At 50.8% G+C, this 24812-nt stretch overlaps 5 protein-coding genes across 10 annotated transcripts in view; 3 read left to right on the plus strand and 2 right to left on the minus strand.

The window, feature by feature from the left end:
* MLXIP (MLX interacting protein) overlaps nucleotides 1–2899 on the plus strand; it is a 52675-nt gene extending 49776 nt beyond the window's left edge. For all 6 annotated transcript variants that reach the window (XR_013922935.1, XR_013922936.1, XR_013922937.1 and 3 more), the window contains one exon: nucleotides 2818–2899. The gene's annotated coding sequence lies outside the window, so the exon portion shown is untranslated. The remainder of the gene's footprint in view (nucleotides 1–2817) is intronic.
* A 633-nt stretch (nucleotides 2900–3532) lies between these two features.
* On the plus strand, nucleotides 3533–11392 carry LRRC43 (leucine rich repeat containing 43). The gene is made up of 11 exons (XM_080355003.1): nucleotides 3533–3777; nucleotides 3896–4035; nucleotides 4634–4872; nucleotides 5626–5804; nucleotides 6181–6304; nucleotides 6412–6551; nucleotides 6710–6799; nucleotides 7084–7290; nucleotides 7765–7852; nucleotides 10089–10267; nucleotides 11255–11392. The coding sequence occupies exons 1-10, from the start codon at nucleotides 3580–3582 to the stop codon at nucleotides 10247–10249; spliced, it is 1566 nt and encodes a 521-aa protein (XP_080211129.1). The 5' UTR covers nucleotides 3533–3579; the 3' UTR covers nucleotides 10250–10267; nucleotides 11255–11392.
* Nucleotides 11282–12397, plus strand: B3GNT4 (UDP-GlcNAc:betaGal beta-1,3-N-acetylglucosaminyltransferase 4; the record flags this gene model as incomplete). Its single annotated transcript, XM_080355630.1, has 1 exon — nucleotides 11282–12397. The coding sequence occupies one exon, from the start codon at nucleotides 11282–11284 to the stop codon at nucleotides 12395–12397; it is 1116 nt and encodes a 371-aa protein (XP_080211756.1).
* A 2329-nt stretch (nucleotides 12398–14726) lies between these two features.
* DIABLO (diablo IAP-binding mitochondrial protein) lies at nucleotides 14727–19143 on the minus strand. The gene is made up of 6 exons (XM_080355396.1): nucleotides 19087–19143; nucleotides 18202–18313; nucleotides 17730–17861; nucleotides 17006–17116; nucleotides 16756–16852; nucleotides 14727–16327 (listed from the first exon to the last, which is right to left on the minus strand). Exons 1-6 carry the CDS (start codon nucleotides 19131–19133, stop codon nucleotides 16113–16115), a joined length of 714 nt encoding a protein of 237 aa, XP_080211522.1. The 5' UTR covers nucleotides 19134–19143; the 3' UTR covers nucleotides 14727–16112.
* A 1464-nt stretch (nucleotides 19144–20607) lies between these two features.
* LOC308046948 (uncharacterized protein) lies at nucleotides 20608–20742 on the minus strand (the record flags this gene model as incomplete). Its single annotated transcript, XM_080355075.1, has 1 exon — nucleotides 20608–20742. The coding sequence occupies one exon, from the start codon at nucleotides 20740–20742 to the stop codon at nucleotides 20608–20610; it is 135 nt and encodes a 44-aa protein (XP_080211201.1).
* Nucleotides 20743–24812: the final 4070 nt, after the last annotated feature.

Raw genomic sequence — 24812 nt, forward strand, 5'->3', positions numbered from 1 at the left:
GTGGTAGTTTTACTTTCTTCTGAGATGGCTGTTGGTGCCAAGGAGCCCAAAGGAACCAGTGAACAGAAGAGGAAGATTGCAAACCTGTTGATCTCTGCATTCAAATGAAGAGAGCGGAAAAAAGAATACAATGATCATTCTCAAGCACCTACATCACTTTTACAAAACTTCCTCATTTTGTGCAACGCTGGATTTCTAAAGTGTATAGATGTTAAATAACTGACCCTAGTGATACGCGTCCACCAATGCACCCCTACAACCCATAGCGAGGTCGAGTCGCACCCACCTGCTCGGCGTTTCATGGCGGGCTGGGAGAGCAGCGGACTTGGCCGAAACCTCGCTGGATGTGGGTGCTCAAGCTGCTGGTTGCCTGGAGTGCTGTAGATGTGGATGGCCAAGCTGCGTTTAAGTACTGTGGAGTTGTGCGTCAGTGGCTCCTCCATGGGTTTTTTTGTGGGTGATAGTTTGGGGTTTTTTCTTTTTTAAAAGATTACATCAAAAGTTGGTTCAAGTGCATCTTCACTGATAGTGATCTAGATACAGTTTCAAACTGACACAGATGGTGTCCTGTGTCATCTAACTGACTAGGAGTTCAGGATGCTCGGCTTGGCCATCCCATCTAAATCCTTGGGATCTCCAAAATGTAGGATTTAGAACATAAACTGTGTTGTGTTTTTAAAAAAAAGATGGTTGGAACATACAAGCACATTATTGATGTCCAGGATCCCACCTCCCCATCTCTCTCACCCTTCTCTCTACCTCCCCTGAGACTGTTTTCTATTTCCAATAACCAAGTGCAGGAAATTCTTACACCAAAACAGAGAAAAATCATTCCTGGGATTGATGCATATGTGGCTGCGATCAGAAGACCTGCAGAACTACCGGTAGTTTAGGACAGAAAGGAGGGCAGAGGAAACCCCTATGAACATAGCATTGTGGAAATGCAGAGTGACACGTACACACCTCTGTGATAAAAGATACATCTGGAAGGTAGTCAGAGATTCAGAGGTGAATGCACATCAAGTCACCAGAAAAATTTCAAGGAACAACAGCTCGATGTCAAAATAACGAGTTCTGTTTTCCGTGTGAAATAATCTCTGAAAATAAAAAGCTTGGTGTGCGCATGAACTCGTCTGAAGTGCCTGAGACTGGCGCAAGGACTGATGCCCAAGGCTTGGAATGGGAAGGGACATTTCCCCTGTGCCATGTTGTACTCAGGTCCCACCAGCCTCTAACTTCAGGCCTCAGTTGTTGGCTTGAAGCTACAATAATGGAGATTCACAAACTGAACGCGGTTCTGCCACGTGCTGCGAGGGAGCCCCGGGCAGCCAAGCAGAGAGGTGCAGCCATCCCAAGGGGATTCATTTCTTCTTGCACAACCCATGTTCCCAGGTGCCAAATAATGCAAAGCAAAGTGAGTTATCAGGGGCTGCAGCATCAGGCAGCAGATAGAACAGCAGAGTGCTGGAGAAGAACCAGAAAACACCACCTCTGGCAGAGATGTTATTGAGGTTTTTATTATTGTTTGGGGGTAAATGGAGAGAGATGTTTCTCTGTGAAGGATTTTCCTTAGGAACATCGCTGCAAAGACAGTGATGGGTACAGGTGGGTCCTTACAGGCAGAAGGGTGAACAGACAAGGAATCACAGCCAGTCTTCCCCAAGAGCAGGGAACATCTCTGTGCAGCACCAATGGCAATGAGGCCCACTTATTTGTAACAAGAAAGAAAACCAGCATTCTTACAGCTTGGCTCTTCCACGAAACACGATTTAACCACTGTCAGTGCTTTTGCATAGATTTTTGGAAGATTTGACTTCACATTCTACTGAGAATAGCGGTTTGCCTGGTTATTCCATTCCGGGGCATGCTGATGTCTCTTGGTATGTACATGCTCTACACATCCTTTCCAATCCGAACACAGCTGTGATAAGCTGCTGAGCTGATAAGGTTGCATATAGGCATCAGTCCTATAAAACCTGACTCAAGAGGAAGGTCAGCTTTCCGCCACGTAATGCATTTAGTGAAGTTTTGCTGACACAGGCTGCTCTGTAGGCTTCCTAAAACGGAATTTGTAGCCATTGCCTCAACACCTATCGCCGGAAAAAGCAAATAAACCTCAGAATGTGGAGACCTGAATCTGACCCGAGGCAGAGCTGGGGCTCATCTACTTTTTCCAAGTATAGGAGCCGGTATTTTTATCTGTGAACTTTGTTTTCCGATGGCCTTGCACTGGTGTGGTTGTAACAAGTGAGTGAACAGCAGTGCTTTTACAGCAAAGTGATAACCTGACTGCTTCCTCCCCGAAACCTGAGTGACACTCAAGATGTAGATGAGTGAAATGTCAAATGCCATGTCACAGGTCCTTGGCCAGGGGACAGGGCTGACACTGCACCCTGGAAACACTGCACAAGGCTGCCCGCTCTTTCCATGGTGGGGGGCAGCCCCCAGGCTGAGATCTGAAAAAGCCAGGGATTTAGTCCCAGCCTGAGGAGCTCGGTGCTGTCCCAGGCTCGCTCCACAGCCCTGAGTGCAGAGCCTGGTTCCCAGGGCACCTGTGCTGGTCCCCAAGGCATCCGCGTCCCTGCCATCTCCTAGCGACGGGGACGCTGCCACAGAGCCAGGGAATTCCCTGCTGGCCTGGGTTTGAATGGCAGGATGCGGCCACCGCAGCTTCTCTGCTGCTTTTCAGGAGCACCTGGGGCGCCTGGGGCTGCGGGACTTCCCCTGTGGCTTTGGCAGCTGGGTAGGGGAGCAGGGGACACAGCCGTGGGGGGGTCTGCAGGGCTGTCACTGTCTCTCCTCTCTCCCTCTCTGCAGAACAAGTCTCGCTTTGATGCACGCACAAGGCGCCATGGAGGCCGGCTGGGGCGGGGGACACAGCCCGGAGGGCAGGAGGAGGCCCTGCGGCTGGGCGAGGAGAGCCCCGGGGCGCTGCTGGGGCTGCTGGGAGACCCGCGCAGCCCCTGGGCTCTGCCACCAGACTGCAGCCCCCAGGAGCAGCGCCTGCGGGAAACAGCCGTGCTGACACCTCAGCTCGTCTGCGGCTCCAATATCTTCCAGATCTTCAGGTCCCTGCGGATCCCTGGCAAGGGAGTAAGTGCGGCTGCTGGGGCCCGTGAAGCCACCAATCTCCAGGCCAGGAAACTGTGTCATAGAATCATAGCATCATTTTGGTTGGAAGAGACCCTTAATATCATCTAGTCCAACCATAACCTAACTCTGGCACTAACCCGTGTCCTTAAGAGCCTCATCTATGTGTCTTTTGACCACTTCCAGGGGTGGTGACTCCACCACTGTCCTGGGCAGCCTGTTCTAATGCCCAACAGCCCTTTCTGGAAGAAATGTTTCCTAATATCCAACCTGAATCTTCCCTAGTGCAACTTGAGATCACTTCTTCTCATCCTATCACTTGCTACTCAGGAGAAGAGACCAACACCCTGTTTTCCTGCTGAGAAGGAAAACATCTTGGGAGAAGGACACCTTCCCCATCCTGAGGTCTTCCTGGATGACACTAATGCAGCTGGGGTAGAGCTGCTGCCCCCCCAGCTGCAGCATGTTGCACTAATCCGTGTTACACGTATGTCACGTGGATCAACGCTATGTGCCCATGTCACCTTGGCCACCAGGTGGCTCAGGGAAGCGTTGGCCAAACCCAGCTCTCTGCAGGTGGAGGAGGTGGACGAGGGTCTGTTGCAGTTACAGCAGCTGGAGGAGCTCATCCTCAGTGCCAACCAGATCAGCAGGATCACCTCAGCCAACCTGCCTCGGACACTGAAGGTGGGTGTCCCTGTGACAGCGGGACGGGGAGGGAGGTCCCATCTGTGAACACAGCTTGAGGGAGCGCCAGGAACAGCTCATTGCAAAGGGTGTTTGTTGTTCCCTCTGTCCCGGGCAGGTCCTGGAGCTCTGCGGCAACGCTGTGGCTGATCTGCAGGGCCTGTGCGCTCAGCCTCCTCCGGACCTGCAGCACCTGGGGCTGGGATACAACCGGCTGTGCGGCCCTTCGCAGGACAAGTACCTCACTGCGCACTTCTGGTAACGCCCCAGGCTGAACGTGGGCTCCTGAAAGGGCGGTGGGCAGATGTCAGATGGCCTCAGGTCATCAGGGTTGTCCATGTTAAGAAACAACAGCCCTTCAGCAGCGTTGTTTCTGTGCTCTGTGTCAAACGCCTGTGCAGAGCATTCTGTCTCCATCCGCTGTCTGCTGTCTCATGCTTAGAGGGTGTCTTGGTCTGTGGCCAAGGTGTGTAATGAGGACATCACCTGGGGACCTGCCTTGACATCCTGCCCACTGCAGTTCCCGTGTCCCCAGGCAGCTTCTTTTTTCCATGCTCTTCCCAAATCTGCTCTGGGAAGGATCTAAAGTTTAGACTGCATCACCAATTGATGCAGTGGGGTGGTTAGTGGATGCTGAAGGAACATGGCTTTGAGTTATGGGGCAGACTGGCGATGGACCATATGGGTCAGGAATTTGGAATTGGTCTCTTCAGACTGTACCACTGGATTCCCCAGTTTGACGTGGTTTGTGCTGGGGAAACACAATTTTTAACTCATTTTTTGCTCCAGGGCAGTAGGTCTCTATCTTCAGATGGATGCTGTTTGCCTAACTTTCTTCTCTGGGTTGTCTCTTTAGGCCAAATCTTGTCTCCCTTGACCTGAGCTTTAACAACCTCACGGATCTGCTGGGACTCGTCTCCCAACTGTCCAGTCTGCAGAAGCTCCGCATCCTGCTGCTCCAAGGGAACCCGCTGGCTCTCATTCCCACGTACAGAGGCTTCCTCGTGGACAGCCTGCCCAAGCTCTCCATCCTCGATGACATCTACATATGGCCTGATGAGAGGCACCGGTTCCATGGTTTGGCAAGGCAGCCAGGTGAGCCTTCACCTTTGAACCTGTCCGTGCTGACCCTGTGGTTCGGGAGGTGGTTTCATTGTAGTTGAGCTAGAAGTCCTCAGGGAAAGCTCTGCATGCAGTATTGACTTCCCTTTTGCCTTACTGCAAACAGAGATCTTTCTCTGTGCCTTTTCACCCCACTGGTATAAGTGGGTAGACAGGTAGAGGACCCTGCAGCAGTGTAACTGCAATCAAGGTAGTTTTAGCCTTAGTCAGGTCCAAAGATTTCAACAACCTAATCCTAGCCCAGCCTTGGTGTCATGGCCTGCCCTCATCTTTGCTTCCTAGACACCGTCTGGTTTCAGACTGTGCTTTTCCCTCTCAAGCTACTGAAAGAGGAAACATCTCCACTGGAGAAGATGCTCACACGAGTGTGCACTGTCAGCATGAAGCGGTGCCACCTCTGCAGTGCAGCATGTCCAGCTGGGACCAGGGGAGGGGCCTGGGAACACCCAGGGTGGGAAGCTCCTCTTAATGGCCCCTACTGAATGAGTTTATGCACTGGATGTTGCTGTTTGGAATCTAAAATGATGACCAGGGAGACAAGCACACCAAGAGGTGTTTGTGTAGCTGTGGAGTGACCTCATGTGGCAGTGGCTTGTCACAGTGTTAGCACAGGGAGGGATGCCAGCTCATGGGACATGGCATTCTGGGGGCTTCTGCTTGCTCTGTGCCTTCCTTGCTCTGGAAGGAGAACACTGCAGCTTTATAATAAGGTTATCTTCCTTTTAGAGCTGATTCAGAGTGAAGTACGAGTGGTTGTGAGCATTGAGGAAGTCAAGGGAGTCCCTGATCCCAGCGCCCATCAGCAGCTGGAGGTCAGCTCCGAGTTTCCGGTGATCACCTACAGCTACTGTGTGATGTACGAGTTTGCAGAGGGAGAGGAGATCGAGGACAGCAGCAGCACTGAGGTTTGTGCTTAACCGAGCTCCTGCAAACAACAGGCAGTGGCAGCTCACAGCAAGAGGGACTTCACCTCCAGGCTGTGGAGTGAGGCTGTTCCTAATAGACCTGGTGTGGGCAGCAGCAGTGCTGGGGACAGAATCCACATGTGGCCACATCTGGCAGGACAAGTCCCTGCTGCCCGCGTTCCCTGTCCCTCTCAGGGAGCCCAGCGCTGCTCTGCACGTGGGGTTGCACTTACAGTCCCTCTCCTGCACCATCCCTGGTGTCCCTTCTTCCAATGACGAGGGTGGTCTGGGGAACAGGATTTTGGGGGCAGCTCTGCCCACTGGTCCTGCAAATACAGACAGACATACTCTGCCAAGAGATCCCTCTCTGTTCCAGGTAACAAAAATCCATCCGAGTCCTGTGGTGGCCACCCTGGATGTGGACAGCTCTGCTCAGGACACAGGAGAAACAAAGGGCCAGCAGGAGCCTGCAGCCATGGAGGAGCCCAAGGCCCACTCTGGTAATGAGGAATTACAGATTAATTCACACCGATCATGTCCCAGGGTCTGTCTCTGTCCTTGTGAAGGGGAGTTCTCTCCTCAATAACTTTTTTGTGTCCGTACACAGCAAAGGTGTTTGTCACCCCTGGAAGGCCCTGGGCAGACACCATAGACTGCAGCTACAGGAAGGAACACACTGCCAAGGACTTAGTAGGGCTGAAGTCCTACCTGACAGCTGGAACAATTGTCTCAGTCGTGGAGGAGAAGGTGCGTGTGTGGCAGCACTGGGTGAAGGGGAAAGGACTGTTGGGCGGCCCTGCAGTGGGATTGTATTCCCTCTGGGAGGCAGCCAGAGATGGTGGTGACCTCAGACCAGGATCCTCAAGCGTCCCAGCCCCTGGACTTGCAGCTTCTCTCTCCGGCAGGTGCTTTCATGGCCTGTTGATGCTGATCCAGAAGAACCTGAAGTCACGAAGGGGAAGGCAAGACAGGGGACACAGAAGAGCAGTGCCAAGGTAGGGTTCTAGGAGACAACGATGTCCAAACAACATCCGAGTTGCAAAAATAATGATGGGGGAACAAGGGTCCTTCTCCTGGGCCTGTTTGGTGTGTCAGAGAATCTTCCCTCCATCTCGGACCTCTCACCAAAGCCCCTGTTGCTGTGGGAGGGAGGCAGCAGTGGTTTTACACGCATCTTGGTCAGGGTGCAGTGGTGGGCAAGGGGCTGGGTCAGGATTGCTGCCTGATAAAGGGACTCCAGCCCTCTGCTGAGCTTTGTCCCCATGCTGGTGCCATGCAGGGTCCTGTGCCCAAGGACAAGCAGAAAAAGAAGAAGAAGGAGACACCACGTGAACTCCGCAGTGATCCTCCCATTCGGAGGACCCTGGGCACCAGGAAGGTGACCCTGGAGGCCTTGCTGGCCACCGAGGACCTGGTGGCAACTGTGTGTGACTTTGGGATCCTGATCACCGAGCAGCCACTGCAGCCACCCAATCCGGAGGAGAAGGTCAGGAGTGAGTGCTGGGGCAGGGGTTTAACATGTCCTGCGCCGCAGCTGGCCCAAGCATCCCTCCTGTCCCTTAGTTCTCCTCTCCATAAAATGGGGCTGAAATAATCCTTCCTGAGCACCATCTATCGCTTCTGGTATCGTTATTTGTGGTTGATGTTAGCAATGAGTAGTGCTACTTTTTATAGGCCAAGATTAAGTAAATAGATGAGTTTATTTTTCCATCTGAGAATGTGAAAGTAACCCCTTGTGCTTCCTCTGATGCTTGCTCAGCATGGCAACACACACCAGCTGTACTGACACTTTCTGTTTCCTGGATTCTCTTCTCCGAGCAGCCCCCCTGCTTCCCCTCACCCCTTTCCTTTGCCCTTCAAGTCTCAGTGGCAGAACCCAGGTGGCAGTGGCTGTCACAGGACTGACTATGGCCAGTGAATTGCAACACAGCCTAAAATATGGAAACATCTCTCTCCGCAGGACAAGAAAAAAGGCAAAGACAAGGGCAAAAAAACAAAAGCAGAGAAAGAAAGTCAGGCCAGGCGGAAAACCACGGCGTCTGCCAAAGGTGACAGAGACGGGAGCTGCTGGGCTGAGGGTGGCATGTGTGAGAGCAAACACCAGTGGTGCCCGGCCGGGAGCAGCCGCAGGTCCCCAAACCCTGCCAGCTCTGCCAAGCAGGCGCTTACTCACATCCTGAGTGTCGGGCTGTGAATACATCCATTGACTGCGCGGGCTGGAGGGTTAGACACACGCCCGGACACCTTATTGAATCGGTGTCTGAACAAGCACTGAGCATGGGCTTCCAGCTCTCCCGGGAGCAAGACACACCTCTCAGCTCTGCGTGCCGGGGGAGAAGGGCAAGGCAGGTTTTGGGGTGAGGGATGTACTGCCCACTGTGCTGGCTGCCAAACGTGGCTGGTGGTGTGGGCCGGCGCGGGCAGCAGAGGGCGGCGCTGTCTGGGATGCATAATAGGGTCCTCATCTGTTTCCAGCTCACATCTCAAAGTGCTTTGTAGCAGGGATTATTGCTCCTTCTGGCTTAGAGATGAGATGCACAGAGAGCCCCAGGTGCCCCAGCCAGCGCACGGCGGGGCTGGGAGCAGACCCTGGGCTGCTGTCACCCGTGAAGAGACCACCCTGACCCCTGATGGGTGTCCCCTGCCTCCGCAGTGCAGAGCTTGCGGTCTGCTCAGCCAGCAGCATTGCTTAAACCACTGGAGACAAATGTCACCCTGCTTTTTGCAGGCTATTTTTCTAGCAATCTTGTTTTTACTACAAAAACAGCGATGCCAGCACATTGAAGGGGTAATGCAAGAGCAAGAGGAAGCTGTGGGGAAGGGGTGGCGATGCTGAAAACCTGCTGATGGGTCGAGGGGAAGCATGGAGCGGGCCAGGCCTCCGCAGCGCCGCTTGGAGCTGCCAAAGGAGCCTTGAGTCCCCACTCTAGCGTTAGATTTAGTCACTAATTTAAGAGAGCAATTAACCCCCTTTCCCAAGAGCTCTGGGTTGCTTTTCTATGCCCTGCCACCCATGGCAAGGTCCCCATTTCAGAGCCCTGCAGTCCTAGGCTTTGTCTGTGCTTGAGGAAGCCTCATGGCCTTCCCAGCTACCTGAAAAGACAAAAAAACCTTGAATTACTGTTCCCCACAAGAAGATGTGTTTGCAACATATGCTCAGGCTGTTGCTGAAGCAGGGAGCTGCTGTCAAACAACTGCAGGTTAGCAGTGGTGTTTTTAATTTCCTTTCCACCCCAGTGCCTGTGGTCAGTGTGCATGCAGGAGGTCTTGCCTTCAGCCTGAGCAAGACCAAACCCTTTCTGCAGGGGTTTGTGTGGCTGGAGAAGGTGTTGGGTGCACAGAAAGCCGCTGCTGCTGCAAGAAACCCGGAGCGATTAGAGAATCGTGCTTAGTTTGGTGTCGTCTTCTGCCTGTGCAGGTGGAGGCTGCCTGGCTGCGCAACAAAGCCACCGAGTGCATATTTCGAAAAGATGGTGCCTAAAAATCTGCTGCCCCCACAGCCTGCTCCACCCAGTGCCACAGTGTCCCGTGGCCGTGAGTCACAAGTACATGCTGATTACAGCTGGGGTGACAGACACGGCTGGGAGGACAGGTGGGGTGCTGGAGCGCCGCTGCACGCGGTGTCTGCAAGCCCGGGCTGCTCCGTGAGTCACCAAATCGGTCGTTTGGCACTTGCTCATCACCTGGGTACCACGTACCACGCGGAGCTGCGGCGGTGGCCGCGCTCTGAGGCGCAGGGGACGGCTCCCAGCCCCTGCCCCGCTGCAGCCGTGTGTCCGGAGAGGCTGCGGAGGGACCGGCGCTCCCACAGCCGAGAGCTGAGGCTGATTTGCATCCCTCAGTCAGCAAATGCACACAAATAATAAGTCTTCTCAGAGGAACTGGGATCCCTTCCAGGCAGCTCAAAGAGGAAAGGCAGCAAGCTTTGTCTTGAGCAAACGCTTTGCCCAGACATTGAAGGATTTTGTCAGAAGTAGTCTCACGTAGGTCTCATTTTGCCCCACACTTGATTTTCCAGGATCCTCCAAATGATTTATTTCTGCGTCTTTCTTTTTCTCCTGGGAATTATAGAGGAGTTTAACAACAAAAAACAAAGTAGTACCCAAATTCATTGCCTGCTTAAAGATGTTTTTTGGGCTTCTTACCCAAAGTCATATTCAAATAGGTTTTCCCTCAAGGCCCGGAAGTCTGTGCTAATGTGGTGGGCACAACCCCCCCTGCGCACTGCTGCTTTTAGGGTGATTTGTTCTGTCAAGACAGTGACAGATTTACTTCTTTCCACAGGAAAAGGAAAAAAGAAAGACTCCGCTGAACTGGAGGAAGGTCAAGTGCTCCAGCCGGTGCCGCTGACAGTTCAATTCCAGATGCAGCTGCTTCGGTGGCCCTGGGCAGCTGACACCCAGAGCCAGGAGAGCGCGGCCGTGGCGGAGGGGAAGGCTCCGTGATGCAGCTGTAGCAAAACAGTGAGTGGGAAATAAAACCCACGGGGATGCCGCGTGGATCGTGGTTCAGCTGAATCGCCAGGGCTGGGAGCTGGGGCTTTGTGGTTCTCTTGGGGCTGCAGCTGAGCTTCTGCAGGAGCTGGCGTGTGGTGTGCAGGGGGTGTGCAGTGTGCAATGTGAGTGTGCAGGGGGTGTGCAGTGTGCAGAGGGGTGTGCAGTGTGCAGGGGGTGTGCAGTGTGCAATGTGAGTGTGCAGGGGGTGTGCAGTGTGCAGGGGGGTGTGCAGTGTGCAAGGGGGTGTGCAATGTGAGTGTGCAGGGGGTGTGCAGTGTGCAGGGGGTGTGCAGTGTCCGTGATGCAGGGTGGGTGTGCGATATGCGTGTGCAGGGGCTGTGCAATGTGCAGGGTGCAGTGCCCGCTGCGCAGCACCATACACACTGCTGCGGGTCCACAGCGACCGGTGCAAACCCCACTCCCCCCGCGGGCGTCCCAGGAGCGGTGGGGCCGGTGGGCGGGGCCGGTGGGCGGGGCCAGGCGGGGCGGGGCCGGGCTCGGCTCCTCGGGCGGCGCGGACCGGCGGCTGCTCCCGGTGAGTCCCGGCGGCGGCGGCGGCGGCGGCTCCTCCCGGTGGGTCCCGGCGGCGGCTGCGCGGAGCGGGGCGGGGGTTTCGCACCGGGGGCTTCGCACCGGGCTCCGAGCCCCGGGCCAGGCGGGCTCTCCCCGGGCTGGGTGCGGGGCGGATCCCCGCAGACTCCCGAGCCCTCCCGGAGACGAGCAGCCGCCGTGCCCGGCACCGCGCTCCCGTCCGCACCGGCAGCACCTGGGCTCGGTGGGACACAAGAAACAACGGCGAAGGGAAACGCCAAGACCCGTCCCGGCGGCTCCCCGGGCTGGGTCGTGCTCTCCATCCCGGCGTGGCTGCGGGCATGGGAGTGCGGTGAGCACGAGTGGGAGGCGTGAGTGTGCAGGGCTCGTCCATAACCGGCTTGTCTTCCTCCGACCGCACAGGGGCTGGGTTCTGCACCAGAGGCTGCCATGTATCCCAGGACTAAAAACCTCGCACTTTACGCCTTTTCAATCATGCTGCTGGCGTGGGTTTTTTATATGAAGAAAGAGGCAAAGTTGGCAGCGTCGTCAGCAGACCCGAACGTGGATGTAGTGAATCACAAACTGAAGTCTTTGGTGCTGGACAATGCTGAACCTGGCAAGTGTTTGCCAAACTTAACCCTTGCCAATTCTTCTCTCACCCTCCCAGAGCTTCACCGCGTCTTTTTAACATACAAGCACTGCCGGAACTTCTCGGTCCTGCTGAAACCTTCCAGGTGTAGCAAAGAGACGTTCCTCTTGCTGGCAATCAAGTCTTCCCCGATCAACATAGACCGACGGGTGGCGATCAGGAACACATGGGGGAAGGTCTCCATCGATGGCAGGCGTGTCAGGCTGGTGTTCCTTCTAGGGCGCTCAAACGCCAAAATCCAAGCACAGCCGCTGCACCAGCTGCTGGCTTATGAGAGCCAGGAGTTTGATGACATCTTGCAGTGGGATTTTATTGACAATTTCTTCAATTTGACCCTCAAGGAGCTGCATTTCCTCCGCTGGTTCGTGGAGGACTGCCTGCAGGCCAGCTTTGTGCTGAAGGGTGATGATGATGTCTTTGTCAACACTTATAACATTGTTGAGTTCCTCCGAGAACTGGACCCTGAGCAGGATCTCTTTGTTGGGGATGTGATCACCAATGCCCGACCCATCAGGAACACCAAGGTCAAATACTTCATTCCAGAGTCCATGTACAGAGCCCCCTTCTATCCCCTGTATGCGGGTGGAGGGGGCTACGTGATGTCTAGAGAGACCGTGCGGCGCCTCCAGAGCACCGCAGAGGACATAGAGCTCTTCCCAATAGATGATGTCTTTGTGGGAATGTGTCTGGCAAAGCTGGCAGTGACCCCAAAGAACCACGCTGGATTTAAGACTTTCGGGATCCAGAGACCTTTCAATCCTTTTGATCCATGCTTGTACAAAGAGCTGATGATTGTTCACAAACTAAACCCAACTGAGATGTGGATCATGTGGACGCTGGTAAAGGATGACAGCATTAGGTGTGCGGTGTCGGTAACACACAACTACAGAAGGCGTTGGACAAGAAGCTACTGATGAGCACTGGATTGTGACTGGTGACAGATACAGGGTATTTAAACTAAAAATCAGGTTGTGGTAGAAACGTGTCCTCTACTAACAGACTGTACTTGAGCCGTAGGGGTTTGTTTTGCAGTGAGTGTGTTTCTGTCGGTGTGTTCCTGAAGCAGTTGAACTGTCGGGGTGGGGACGGGGCCGGTACCTCGGTGGGACACGGTGGAGGGGACGCGGCTCGGTGCCTCCAGCCAGCCGGCAGCAGGAGGGAGTCACAGCTGCCGCAGGGACGTGAGGGAGGTGCCACCTGCTATGGAGGCTCCGCAACACCAAGGCTGGTGTCTGACCGCCGGCCAAAATCAGCCCCACATGGGAAAACTGATGATGACTAATGGGTGACAGAGCACTTGAAATTACTTGAAAAGGTGGAAGAAAGGCCAAGTGTGTGCTGCTGGGACCACTTGCAACTCCACTGTCCCAGGGCAGCAATCCCACAGGTCCTGCTGGGCAGCAGGAGAAAGGCAGTGGAGTGGGGGGAAAAAAAGCCTCAAAAATGTGTTAACACAGCACGGTGATCCAAGGGACTGGGCTCCGACTCAAGCCCGTTGGATTTTACAGAAGTTTATTACAGGTTTACTTGCACTGGAAGCTTTTGCACAAACATTTTCTGATTGGGTCTGAGAAGAGCAATAATGTCTTGAATAATCACGGTGGTCGTTACAGTGGCTGTAGCTTTTCCTGTTGTGTGGGAGGTGTTTGGGTTTTGTTGTTGTTGTAATGTTGGGTATAAATAAAACACAGTTTTGAAAAGTGTTTTCACAGGAGTATTCTTGGGTCTCCTGAGAGCTGAGAGAACTGAAAGCCGGCGAAGGCTGAGATCTGGTGCTGGGCATTAGCATTAAGGAGTCATTGATAATAAAGAGGATGAGGTTATATGGTGATGGAAACTCACCACTTCCTTTGCCATGAGCAGCTGCTGTTCTCTGCCTGTCCTGACAAGATGTATAGATATAGATGTGATTAATCTGTGAGTGCTCTGAAGTTACTAATTTGAGGAAAGATCACATTTTTACGAAGCTTATCTTCAGAGTGCCTTGCTTCTGGATCAGAAGCTGCCGTGCTGTGTTTGAGCAGGAAAAAGCAGCCTGGAATCTTTAGCAAAAGGTGGCTGGTAGAGAGGAAGGGTGTGATTACAGAAATGGGAGCAATTTGTGTTGTGCTGTTGTCATTGCTGTCTCTCATGTCAGCGGTCACCGCCCACCAGGTGTGAGCTGGAGCCTGTGGAGGTGCCGGGAAGCACTTCCAGAGATTCTTGCCTGTCCAGGATGCTGGTCTGTGGTTGATCCCTCGCTGCCTTGGCTTTGTGAAGCAATGGCTGTAGTTCTGGCTTAGCCCCACAGCCTGAGCCAGGCTCAGGAGCTGCTGCTCTCACGCGAGCTGTCTCTGTGTCACATGTGAGTAGGCGTTTGTCTGACTAAATTGCCTTTCCAAGGGGTGAGCCCTCAAGTGTGTGTGTTTGTCCGTCCTCAGTGTGGTCTTGTACAAGCTGCTACTGTGTCCTCTCTCTGCAGCCCTAACGGGGGTTAATTAGCTGTATTAGCTGGGCCTGAGAACTCGCCTACACATAATTTCAGATAGGTTGGCTTTGTAAACAAGGCTGAGTATCAGCAGCAAAACCTGGTTTCTGGGCAGTGCTGCTTGTTGTAGAGGCTGGACAGAGCGGGTACTGCGGTACCCTGTGAACTGCTGCGGCAACATGTTGTGATCCATGAAATGATTCCAAATGCAAAGTCAGTAACATGATGCAGAGCGTGATGTCGCGTCTGCTGTGGGCTCACCCCTGACAGCAACTCGTGCTTACTAATAAAGTTGTGGGGCTCTTTTCTACCTCCTTTTGGAGGTGATACAGAGCCAGATGAGCTCCTCACTTCCATTTTGACTTGTTAGAACTGGCTGGTCGTTTCATGTCACGTCTGATGGTCGGATCTGTGTGGGGACAACCCGTGTCTTGGTAAGTAAGAGCGGAATGTGCAGTGAAACAAGAAGTGGGCAGCAAGGGGGCTGGGAGCAGGCTCAGAAAGGGGAAGAGTGTGTCACTTTGCAGACTCCCATACTGGTGCTCAACTGTCTGAAGCCTTATCTCTGCCACGCAGACATCCAAGCATTGTGGCATCCTGAAAGGAACACGACCGGTATGTGCATTTGGGTCAGCGGCTTGGCAGAGGTTCTTCAACTGCAGCACGTAACAAATCAGAGCCGTTGTGGTTAGAGGGTGAGCTGAAGCTGCATTTTTGGCTCTTGAGGGTGTGGTTGTGCCACTGTTGCACATAATCCTCTCCTGAGAGTGATTTTGTTTTCCTAACGCTCCAGCCCAAAGCTGTATCTGGGACCCCCTGATACCGGCATCTTCCTGTGAGCTCGTATTCCAGACTGTGCTGCCCTCCTCAGGTACAGCAGCACCCAGAGAGGAGCAGGATCAAGGAAAGGTGGTCTGTTAATCCCATTCTATTTCATCTGTAAAAGTACAGTGCTGTGCAGCTGAGATTGCATTTGTTCAAAAGGCAGACAAAATGAGACACAGACAGAAAGGCTTGTGCTAAAAAATTCCTAGTCAAGCACAACTCAATATAGTAACAGCAACCAGTGCATCAGATGCTAATTTGTGGTGAAAAATTATGGGAATTATGTGTGTTTTTTTACAAAACCCAATGAATGCAGAATAACTGGCTCAAATCAGCAGTGATGAAGTTCTAGTGGATGCCGTTCTACAAAACAATCTCAAGTTTACATTGTCTGTACAGTTACTATCGCAAATTTCACATTAAGCTGTCAAGTCAGAAAACAAAGACTGAAAGACACCTGTGGTTTTGAAGCCTGCAGTAAAACATTACGATTGCAAAAAGAGAGAATTATTTTCCTGGAACTTGTGCTGGAAAGCATTCAAATGCGTAAAACTTGCTTTTGCTCACTGCTCTTTAAAGAAGTACACAGCAGTTGCCACAACAACTTTGTTTATAACCACAGTATCTTGAAAATCAAATCTCCCTCTGCTTCCTGGGGAAGGCAGATGTGTTCAAGACAATTGGGTGAAAGGGGCTGCTGCACTGAACTGCAGAACTTCACTAAGAGCAGCCCGGGGAACTCCACAGAAAGTTTTCAGCTCTACAGCAAATGTTTCCCCTCATTGCAGTTCCGTGTAATTTGATGTAGCTGTCAGACTCAGCTCTGTTATAAACTTTAAGTGCTGTTTCTATTTGAATTTAAATCTCTTGTCCAAATGGGCACACTCACAACGAGATGTTTTCGCACAGTTTAATGAAGGTATGTCCTAAAGACATAATTTACTGCACACGTTAAAAATAATGACTTTTGAACCACAATTCTTTGGCTGATACCAAGTTACCCTCTAAGTTAGAGAACTCTCACAACCACATCAGATGAGCAGTAGGACCCTCCCAGCAGAGAGACAATTAACAACAAGCTATCCTCAATAGGACTTTTCACATTTGCATAGTTAAACATTTAAATAATTGAATCCATAGGTATTACAAACTTGATAAGTTACAAACAAGATCGAGGCCTTTCAGAAACTTGGAAATGACTTGTAAAGCAATCCTGGGGAAAAAAATGGAATCATAGGCTTATTGCAGCAGTTTCCCACCATCACACAGCTAAAAGTTTGGGACCCTTCAATTTGCTACTGACTCTCACATATTGTTCAGTGACATTTAAGCTCTTTTCAGTCCTCTCGAAGATAAGGGTCCTCAGCTGTCTCTGTGTTTCCTAGAACACCCTGTGGCAACGACGAATCGTCCCCTTGAGCTTTTATGAGCTCTTCTGTTTGTGCTTCAGCTAACTTGGTCTCTGCTTTCTGGGACAGCTGTCGCACCTCTTGCACCTGCGATTTCACCAGCTGAATATGGCTGCGGGCTGTGACTGAGGCTTGGTCTGCACCTGAAAAGCAATAATTTAAATATATTGGGTTAGACAAACACTTGGCAAACCTTCAATTAAGGAAAATATTGTCTATAATTATCATCTGCTTTGCTAATGGCTCTTGTGCTATATTAATGCCAATTTCTGTGGCTCCCTGAACCATGTTTCAACACTGCATTTAAAAACGATTAAAAGCTTCTCTCAAACATTTTTTGGCATGGTTGGTCTTGAGCCGAACCCCATGTGAAGTTTCCAGGCCTAGTTCTCAGAACGCTTCTACTAGACTAGCAGCCAAAGTTCTCAGCATTTCTAAAACCCAGGCACTAGTTGTAAATTGGTTTGTTAACTGAATGTATATTCTGTGTCTCTCTCGACTCCATTCTCATTCAATAAATACTGCCTAAATGCTGGGAGAAAGAAATTCTCAGTATTCTGCGTGTGCTTACCTGATTGATACGCGGCTTCTGCTGCCATCTCTGACAGACGTAACGCTGTCATCCAGCTGGACTCCAGCCTGAGGTATTCCTGCTGCTTTGTTGTCACCTAGGAGCAAAACAAAGTATTAATTAACGAGAGGTCACAGTATCTGAACGCCCTTCAAACAGAGCCTCTGTGAAAAGGTGGGCAAGCGAGAGGAGAACTTTCTAGCAGAGTTGGAAGAGGCAGATCGCTGACTGCAGGGAGGCGAGTGCTTACATCAACTCTGGCTCCTATGACCACCTGCCAGATGGCATCCACCTCTTCCGAGTTCATCTTCCCGAGGAGATTTGCGTATTGCTTGTAGAGAGACACCAGCGTATAAACTGCCTGCAAAGGAATCATTTCACACAGTTACGTGGTGATCGGTACAGCTCTGATGTTGCTTCCGTTAACTGGTGTTAATTAGCAAAATTGCTGAATGATTCCAAAGGTGCTTTGCTCTCCAGTTCACAGCATCTCTTCATATACTTGCCCTACTAATAAGTAAACTGGAATGCAAATACTCTACTCAAATTGGCACTTATTTATAAAATCAAAACTGTATCTTCTCGTTTCAGTTTTAAATATGGTTCACTCAAGTTCATGGCTTTAGGAATTGGCACAGAGATAAACGAAATACCAAGAATATAGGGTGGTGTATCCTGCTTATTCAGGACACAGGTATCCAGTAACTGCTCTGAGTTTCTTTAGCTCCAGTTCTGAGATGTGGGTCATTTCAGCTTAAGTTCAAGCTCAAAGCAACAGTCTAACAAAGCTAAAAATAACTTCTGTGTTTGGTGTATTAGAACAGCGAGCCCTACATCACCTTCAAATCCCTACACTTCTTTTATTAAAAGAAAACCCCAAACGAAGTCAATTTTAAGTATGATTTAACATGTGCAGTTAGTGCCAAATAATTTAGTACTGACTTGCTAGTAAAGCGTGTAATCTCTCAGCTCACCTTTGTGTACTCGGTCAATGCTTCAATCAACGCGTACGTGGTTTGAGAGAGGAGCGTAGAAGTGCTGTCTGTTACCAAAGAAACCGCTCTTTTAATCAAGGCATCGTTACTGAGAGAAATCGGGTTCTGCTTCTGAAAGACAAGACATTTGCATCACCTTTACACTGATTCATATGGATGTTATTAGTGACCAATAACGGCAGGAAAAGCACCGCTAGGAGGCTGGACAGCCCAGTGCTCGCGGCTATTTGCCACTGCAAAACATGGCAACTGTTTTAGCGAGGTGTCGCTGAAGGCAGACATTGTCCTTCTCATTTCCTTAACAACCACACAGCTTAAACACCCGCGATCCCCAGAAGGAAAGCAATTCCTGAAGGTAAGCACCGCCCTGTGAAATGCTCAGCAAGCGGGTTTGAATATTAAACTGTGTCTAATGAGCGAGTGCTGTTTGTCGCCCACCCCCCTACGTTACCTCGGCCACTGGGACTGCGCACAAGGCGACTCCAAACCCCACGCCTGCCATCCGCTGCCCCCGCCTGCTCAGGCAGCGGCTCCTCACACCCGCCAGAGCGGGGAAGCTTTGTCTGGAAACACAAGAAACAAACTTAAGTGCAAGAAATAACCCGCCTGTGGTGGGAAATAGGTACCAACAAGGAAAAGTGCACCCAGAAGACGTTCTACGTGACCTGGTCTCTACCAAGCTTCCGTAATGCAGCTGCATATTTGCCTTAAATTCAGTTATATTTTTATAGGGGCAAGAAAAGACAAGCACAGGAACTAGTGCACTGCTAATATTTTAAGAGAGAAAATGTATCTTATCTGGTACCAACACACTGCTAATATTCAATAGTAGCAAAAAACAGACTAAAAAGCGTGCTTAAAAGTGCTGTATGGTACGTGCAGGTGAGCAATGAGTGGTTATATTTTGACACTTTGTGTCTCCCGTTGTCAGGTTCATTCACACCCAGTGTTGTGGGAGCGTCCGTGGGCTCAGGGCCCGTCCCTGAAACGCTCCTGCCGAAAAACAGAAGCACTCGGTCATGAGAATTTTGTTGTACAGTAATATTCTGAAAATAGCTGGTCAGTTTTCCTTCTTTTATGCTCTTAAGCTACACACTGCCAGCAGCCAGCGCCGTACGGGCACCCAGCTCGTCCCGGTGCCGCTCCAGCCGCGCCGTGGCGGCCGAGCTGCGTTACGGCCATTGCTGCGGCACAGGCCGCAGCCGGCGTGGCCGCACTGGGCAAAGCAGGTGTGTCCGGCGCTCAGCGGCAGGGAGCCGAGCGGGACGCTGCGTGCAGCCCGGCAAACCGCCGCTGTCAGCGCGGCCCCGCCGAAACGCGCCCGGGCCCGCGGTACCTGAGCAGGGAGCAGCAGCTCCGGAGCCACCGGCTGCCCGCCGCCATCTTGGGACCGCCTGGCGCGCGGGAAGTTACGTCAGCGCGGCGCGGCGGGAGGGGGCGGAGTGGGCGGGGCCGGGTTTCCCGGCGTGGCGCGTGCGCGGAGGGGCGGGCACGTGGGGCCGCGCGGCGGGTCGCGCGGGCGGCCGTTGGTCGAAGGCGGGAGCGGCGCGCGCGGCGGTGTGAGGGCGGCTCGTGCGTGAGGCGGCTCCTCCGGCCCCGCGGGGACCGGCTGCTGCCGCACGGGGCTCCGCGCTCGTCCGGGCTGCTCCGCGCTCCTCCGGGCTCCTCTGCGCTCCTCCGGGCTCCTCCGCGCTCCTCCGGGCTCCTCCGCGCTCCTCCGGGCTCCTCCGCGCTCCTCCGGGCTCCTCCGCGCTCCTCCGGGCTGCTCGGCCCTGCAGGTAATGGCTCCCGTCTCGGGACACGCTGTCACGGGCCTTCGAGCAGAAATGGCGTTGGGAGCTCTGAGCTTCAGGCCACGCTCGGCCAGTTGCTCTGTGCCCAGAGGCGGCTGAGGGGCCGGGGCGGCTGGGCAGGGAACAGCCCTTGGCTGCGTGTCAGCTCACGACCGTGGGCTGCGATTGCGCTGACCACCACAGCTCCTGCTCCCCACCTCCTCCCTTTAATTGTTTTTCAAGAGTATATGGTGCTGTTTAGCTTTTGGCTCGTGCCACAGCTTATCCAGCAAAGGTTTCCTCTATAGTTCTACATTAAAGGCCTTGATCGGTTAAATCTGTTGGTTCTGCCTACACCAGAAATTCCCATCTGTTCTCTGTGAGACTCAGGTTACTCAGCGCAGTTGCAGCGAGGCAGGGCTGGATTGCAGGCACAGCTTGCAGCTAACTCCATGCTCTTAGTGTTTGTCGTAAAGTGTTGCGCACTTGAGAGCATTAAATAATAGGCCTGTAGATAAAGTGGTGTTGGTGCCCCCACCCCGTGGAGAGTGCTTCATAAAACTGTAGGGAGAAGGAAGCCTTGTGCTAATTTGAAATGTCTTTTTCCAGGACTTATTTTTTAAAAATTACAAGTAATTTCTGCATTTCTGCCTTCACACCCTTAATGAGGCAAAGTCAGACAAGGCAGGACTTGTTTACTTGAGATGCTGGTCGTGCTTGAGCTGTGTTGCATCCCCTCCCTGCGCTTTCGGAAGGGAAATTCCAGTGGGAATCTCAGGAGAAAAATGCTGGGAGGGTTTTAAATATTTTGGGGAACATGGGCAAATGTCTATAAGACACAAAGAATCTGCGAGAGCCACAAAGATCAGTAAAGTACATGTATGTAGGCACTTTTTTTTAATCTTTATTCTTTTTACATAAGAAAATAAGATTGTGATTAGGCAGTAATGGAACAAAATGCTTGCAGAGCTGGCACAGGAGGAAGGGACTGCGGTCCTGTGTGCTGAGTGGACGTGCAGGATGAGCTGCACGGAGGAGCCTGTGGCTCTGGCCAGCCCGTGGCTGCGGGAGCAGGATAGGAGCCGTCATTTAAGCACCAAGAAGTACGTTGTCCAGCCGGCGAGAAGCAGCGCCCCGACCAGCACAGTGTAACTGAACAGCACGAAGGCCAGGAGCTCCTTGAGCACCTTGAGGAAGTGGATGGTGAAGGAATCCGGCATGACTCTGCCCGGCTCTGCGGCAGGTAGGGGGTCTGTGGGGCTGGCTGCTGCTGTATTCCTGCCTGGTCTGCAAGCAAAGGGACAGGATGAGTCTTTCTGAGCAAGGAGACTGCAGAGCTGAGGGAATGGCTCCGCTGTGGGGAGAAATGGTTGTGTTCAGGAGCGTTAATGTCCTCCTGTCCCTCTAAGAAGGTTGTTAGTGTCAGCTTGGAGTTGCATGTGCTTGCTCAGAGTCCTGTACAGGGTTGCTGAGTTGCGCAGTGTTGAAAGAGAGTTTGGGATCTGATCAGAGTCTCCAGATCAGGGCTGGTAACTAAGCAAAGTAACATATAGACACCCAGGCAGTGGACGCTGCCGTGTCGGTGGGGACCAGAGACCCTTCTGGAGTCCGGCTGGCTATCTACCCCCCCGTGTTAGCGACTGCACATCCAGAGCTTCCCGGTCGGAGCCGTGGCTGATGGTGCATTACCAGCTGTGTTCTGATCAAAGTGGTCAATTCCTCCAAGGAAGCCACCATTAATATTTAATGATATAATTGCATCTAATGGAGATACTGGCACAAACTGTGCGTTTTGTTTAAGAATGATGATAACTGAGGCTCAAGTACAAGTTTGCACAGGCAAATATTTATATCTCACATTAAAAATAACCTTTAAATGGGAGCCACAGGATAAGATGCTTTAGAATTCATCTTCTAGCTGTATTTTAAAGTCACACACATCGCTTTAGAAGTGGCTGCTCATTTGTTAGTTTAATATAAAATCTGAACTCTCACAAAAGTTGTGAAGGCGCATCTAAAAAAAAAATCTACTGTCTCTCCAATTTACATGTTCTTTTAATTTGGATTATAACTCTGCCTGGTCAAATATATACACACTCTTGGTCAAGCGCATGAAACTAGACTTAACATAAAGCTAGTCTAAAAGGATTATTTATTTTCTAAGCAATCTGAAGTCAGCCGCAGTAAACTGAATTCCCATCCTGCCACTTAGAAGATTTTTTTAAAGAGCTGTTGTGATAAAGAGTTCACTTTTTGGTGTTGTTACAGAGTTCAGTAATTTCATTCTAAGCTCAGGCACATGTATACATTGTAGGAGCTATCACATTCTAAAAGCAGCCATGGTTTCCCGGTTACTCAAAGCATTGAAGTTTTCTATTTATAGGCTTTATGTGATTTCTGATTATTTAAAAAGATGTTGATAAAGAAATAAACTTACCCAGGCAGATGATGGGCTCTACTTTGTGAAGTTCCTATTTCTCTCTACTTTTGTTCCCGTGAATTTCTGGCTTCTGGTCGGTTTGTGCTGTAGATCAATCCCCTTCTGCTCCGCTCGGCCGGGAGCGGGGAGTGATGAGGTTGTGTTTGCAGCCCACGGGAGGGCTAATGCACTAGGTGTGGTCAGGACAGTTCTGATATGACATAGCGCCTTTGTGCAGCACAGCAGAGCACGCCAAACAGCTCCCCTTCCCCACGGTGCTTCTGTCAACAGTATCTGGTGAATTTAAGTGCCATGGCTTAGTGTTACCAGGTCAAAAAACCTGCATTTGTTTAAATGTGTATGGGGTTTTCCTCTAACAAAACATTGTATCGTATTATACTGTTCATTCTGCTGTTCTATGGAAGGCTATTGTGCCTCTTGCTCCATTCTCTGAGGGCCCTGCACTGCTGCAGGTCTCTTGGGGAGGAGGATGCTCCCACACAGCTGGGGACCACCCCACATCAGCACGGCACAGGATGGAAGTGTGGGCTGAGTCACGGTCTTTTATCAGAAGCGAGTGAGCGCTGAAAACAGCCTCAGCTGCCCTGTCACTGGGTCACTGCTCTGGCTTCACCCTTGCACACCCAAAAAGTCACCCTGCCTTTTAGAGACCCAGGGCTACAACTCCTTTGCAGCAAGGGGGGAGGAGGAGGGCAAGCTATGTGTTTATTTTTAGCAAAACCGCTTTCTGATATCTGTATATAAAAAGTGGAAGACTTCTGGGCTGGAGGTTGGGTAATGTTTTATTTTTTTGCTTGTAAACCAGACAAATACAGAGAGCAGAGAAAAAGAAGCATATGTACTGCAAATCAAATCTCTTACCTACAAAGATATTATGATGTAGAAAATGGCCCCTTAATTTAATTAGGCTCTCTTGTTATCAAATTATTACCCGCATGGTCAGCAAGGCCTGAGACAGAAGCAGAACATAATCAAGCTGCTCAGGAAGCCTGTTAAGTAGTAATTGCACCCCTAGAGAATCGATCAACGTCAGGATGGGTTTTATTTTATGTTGTTGTTGTTGAATAGTTCCAGGAAGAGACTTTGTCTGGTTTGAGGGTCCACATGGCTCCTGCTTGGTGGTGGTGGTTCAGGCTGCGAAAAAATACACAGCAGTGTTGTTGATAAATCAGAGTTTACCCAGTGTCTGACATAAGCTATTTTTGAAATAAGTTTGGGCACTAGTATTACTAACAAACACATTTGCTGGTCCAAGTGAAAAGGTAAGCAAGCTGTTGAATTCATGCTTTGTGTAGTTTCCTTTATTAACTTGTGTTGCTTTTACATGTCATGAGTGTAGCTCACAAAGTAGTCTGATCAGTGCTATTAATTTCCTTGCAACTAGTTCAGTTTTTAAAGTTTTGGGAAAAAAAATAATCTGGAAATGTTGACAGTACGAAGACTCTTAAGGCCAAGCTAAGGACATCCTGTAACGATCGCACTGAATCACATTGTTTCTTGTTTTTCTCTGCACAGTAACATTTCTGTCCCAAAGCTGCTTCAGTTTTCTTTTTAAATATTGTGAAATTACCTAATTTACAATGGAACTGTAGAAATAATGCAGAGCAAGGCAATCCACATTTGCTCCTTGCATCTTTGTCAAAGTGGCAGCATGTTTTGTTTTGTAAGACAATTCTGCAAGTTGCCTACCCACCTGAACTAAAGTCTCAAATGATTTAAAATGGGGGTTTTTTAATTTAAAACTCAAAAAAAATCTATAAATATTTCTGATGTAGTACATTAAATGGCAGAGCAGAATGTAATTAGTATATAAGCTTAAAGAAAAAAGTCTGGATGTTAGAAAAATGTTTTGACTTCTTAAGTAATTCAGTTATCCTGGGGCAGAGAGAGAACAACACAGCTACCACAGTGCATAGTTTAATTTATTTATGTGTTAGTTCCAGAGAGAGAGAGAAAGTGAACACTTTCAAGAAAAAAAAAGGATAGAATACATTTTTATTGTATTTTATTCTAATAAGCCAACTGGAGTTAGATGGAGGGGCTCTGTGAAGGAGCTGGTTTGGCAGAACTCAATCTTATGGTCATAACTGTAACAACTTGGAAAGATTAAGTGTTTTTTTGGGGGGACATATTATGCATTACTCAGGATAACTAACTAAGAGCAAAAATGTTTGCTAAGGTGGTGATTTATGGTGTGGGGTGTGTGGGGGGGGTTGTGTGTTTTTTTTTAATGTATGTTTGGGGTTTTTTTTGGGGGGGGGGTAGTGTTGGGTCATTGGTTCTTTTTGTTGTTAAGTATTCAGGAGTGAAATGCAGTGTGAAATGGAGTCATGGTGGTAGCTGTTGAAGTGAGTACAGTGGCAGCGAGGAAGGAGATGATGGCTGAGCACAGCACAGCGGCTCTGGCAGCTGCCCTGCTGCCTTCCCAGCCTCGGCAATTCGCAAGGCTGAGTCTGCACCAAGGGCCCAACCACCAACCCCATGGAAAATTCCGTTTTATAATTTTGAGCTCTACAACAACTTGTAGCAGCAAGTACCACAATTTATAAACTGAACGGGGGGAGGGTTGTGTGTGTGACAAAAGGTGTCTGTTTTAAACCTGCTGTTTACTGGGTCACTGACATAGCTATTTCTGGCCCGAGTCCCATGCGGGGAGTGTCTGTGTCTCCAAACATAAACTCTTGGCACACTGATGGGCTTCATACTCTGCAGTAGCTTTCAGAGTCAGGTGGGTGCACCCAGCACAAACAACTGACTGCCCACTGAGCCCTTGAGAGGGCGAGTGAAATAAAGGGCTTAATAATCTCCCTCGTAATTTGGGTGCAGTTGGTTGTATTCAGCCAGTGCTGT

The sequence above is a fragment of the Nesoenas mayeri genome, assembly GCF_963082525.1.
Source record: "Nesoenas mayeri genome assembly, chromosome: 17".
NCBI classification, from domain to species: Eukaryota; Metazoa; Chordata; class Aves; order Columbiformes; family Columbidae; genus Nesoenas; species Nesoenas mayeri.

Excerpts from the sequence above, each read along its gene's own strand:
- DIABLO (XM_080355396.1), bottom strand. The coding sequence starts at position 19,133 with ATGGCGGCGGGCAGCCGGTGGCTCCGGAGCTGCTGCTCCCTGCTCAG. Across the intron at positions 18,314-19,086 it reads AGCTGCTGCTCCCTGCTCAG|ACAAAGCTTCCCCGCTCTGG; the intron begins GTACCGCGGGCC and ends TTGTGTTTCCAG. Across the intron at positions 16,853-17,005 it reads TCATAGGAGCCAGAGTTGAT|GTGACAACAAAGCAGCAGGA; the intron begins GTAAGCACTCGC and ends TTTTGCTCCTAG.
- LRRC43 (XM_080355003.1), top strand. The coding sequence starts at position 3,580 with ATGTCACGTGGATCAACGCTATGTGCCCATGTCACCTTGGCCACCAGG. Across the intron at positions 5,805-6,180 it reads AGGACAGCAGCAGCACTGAG|GTAACAAAAATCCATCCGAG; the intron begins GTTTGTGCTTAA and ends TCTCTGTTCCAG. Across the intron at positions 7,853-10,088 it reads AACCACGGCGTCTGCCAAAG|GAAAAGGAAAAAAGAAAGAC; the intron begins GTGACAGAGACG and ends TTCTTTCCACAG.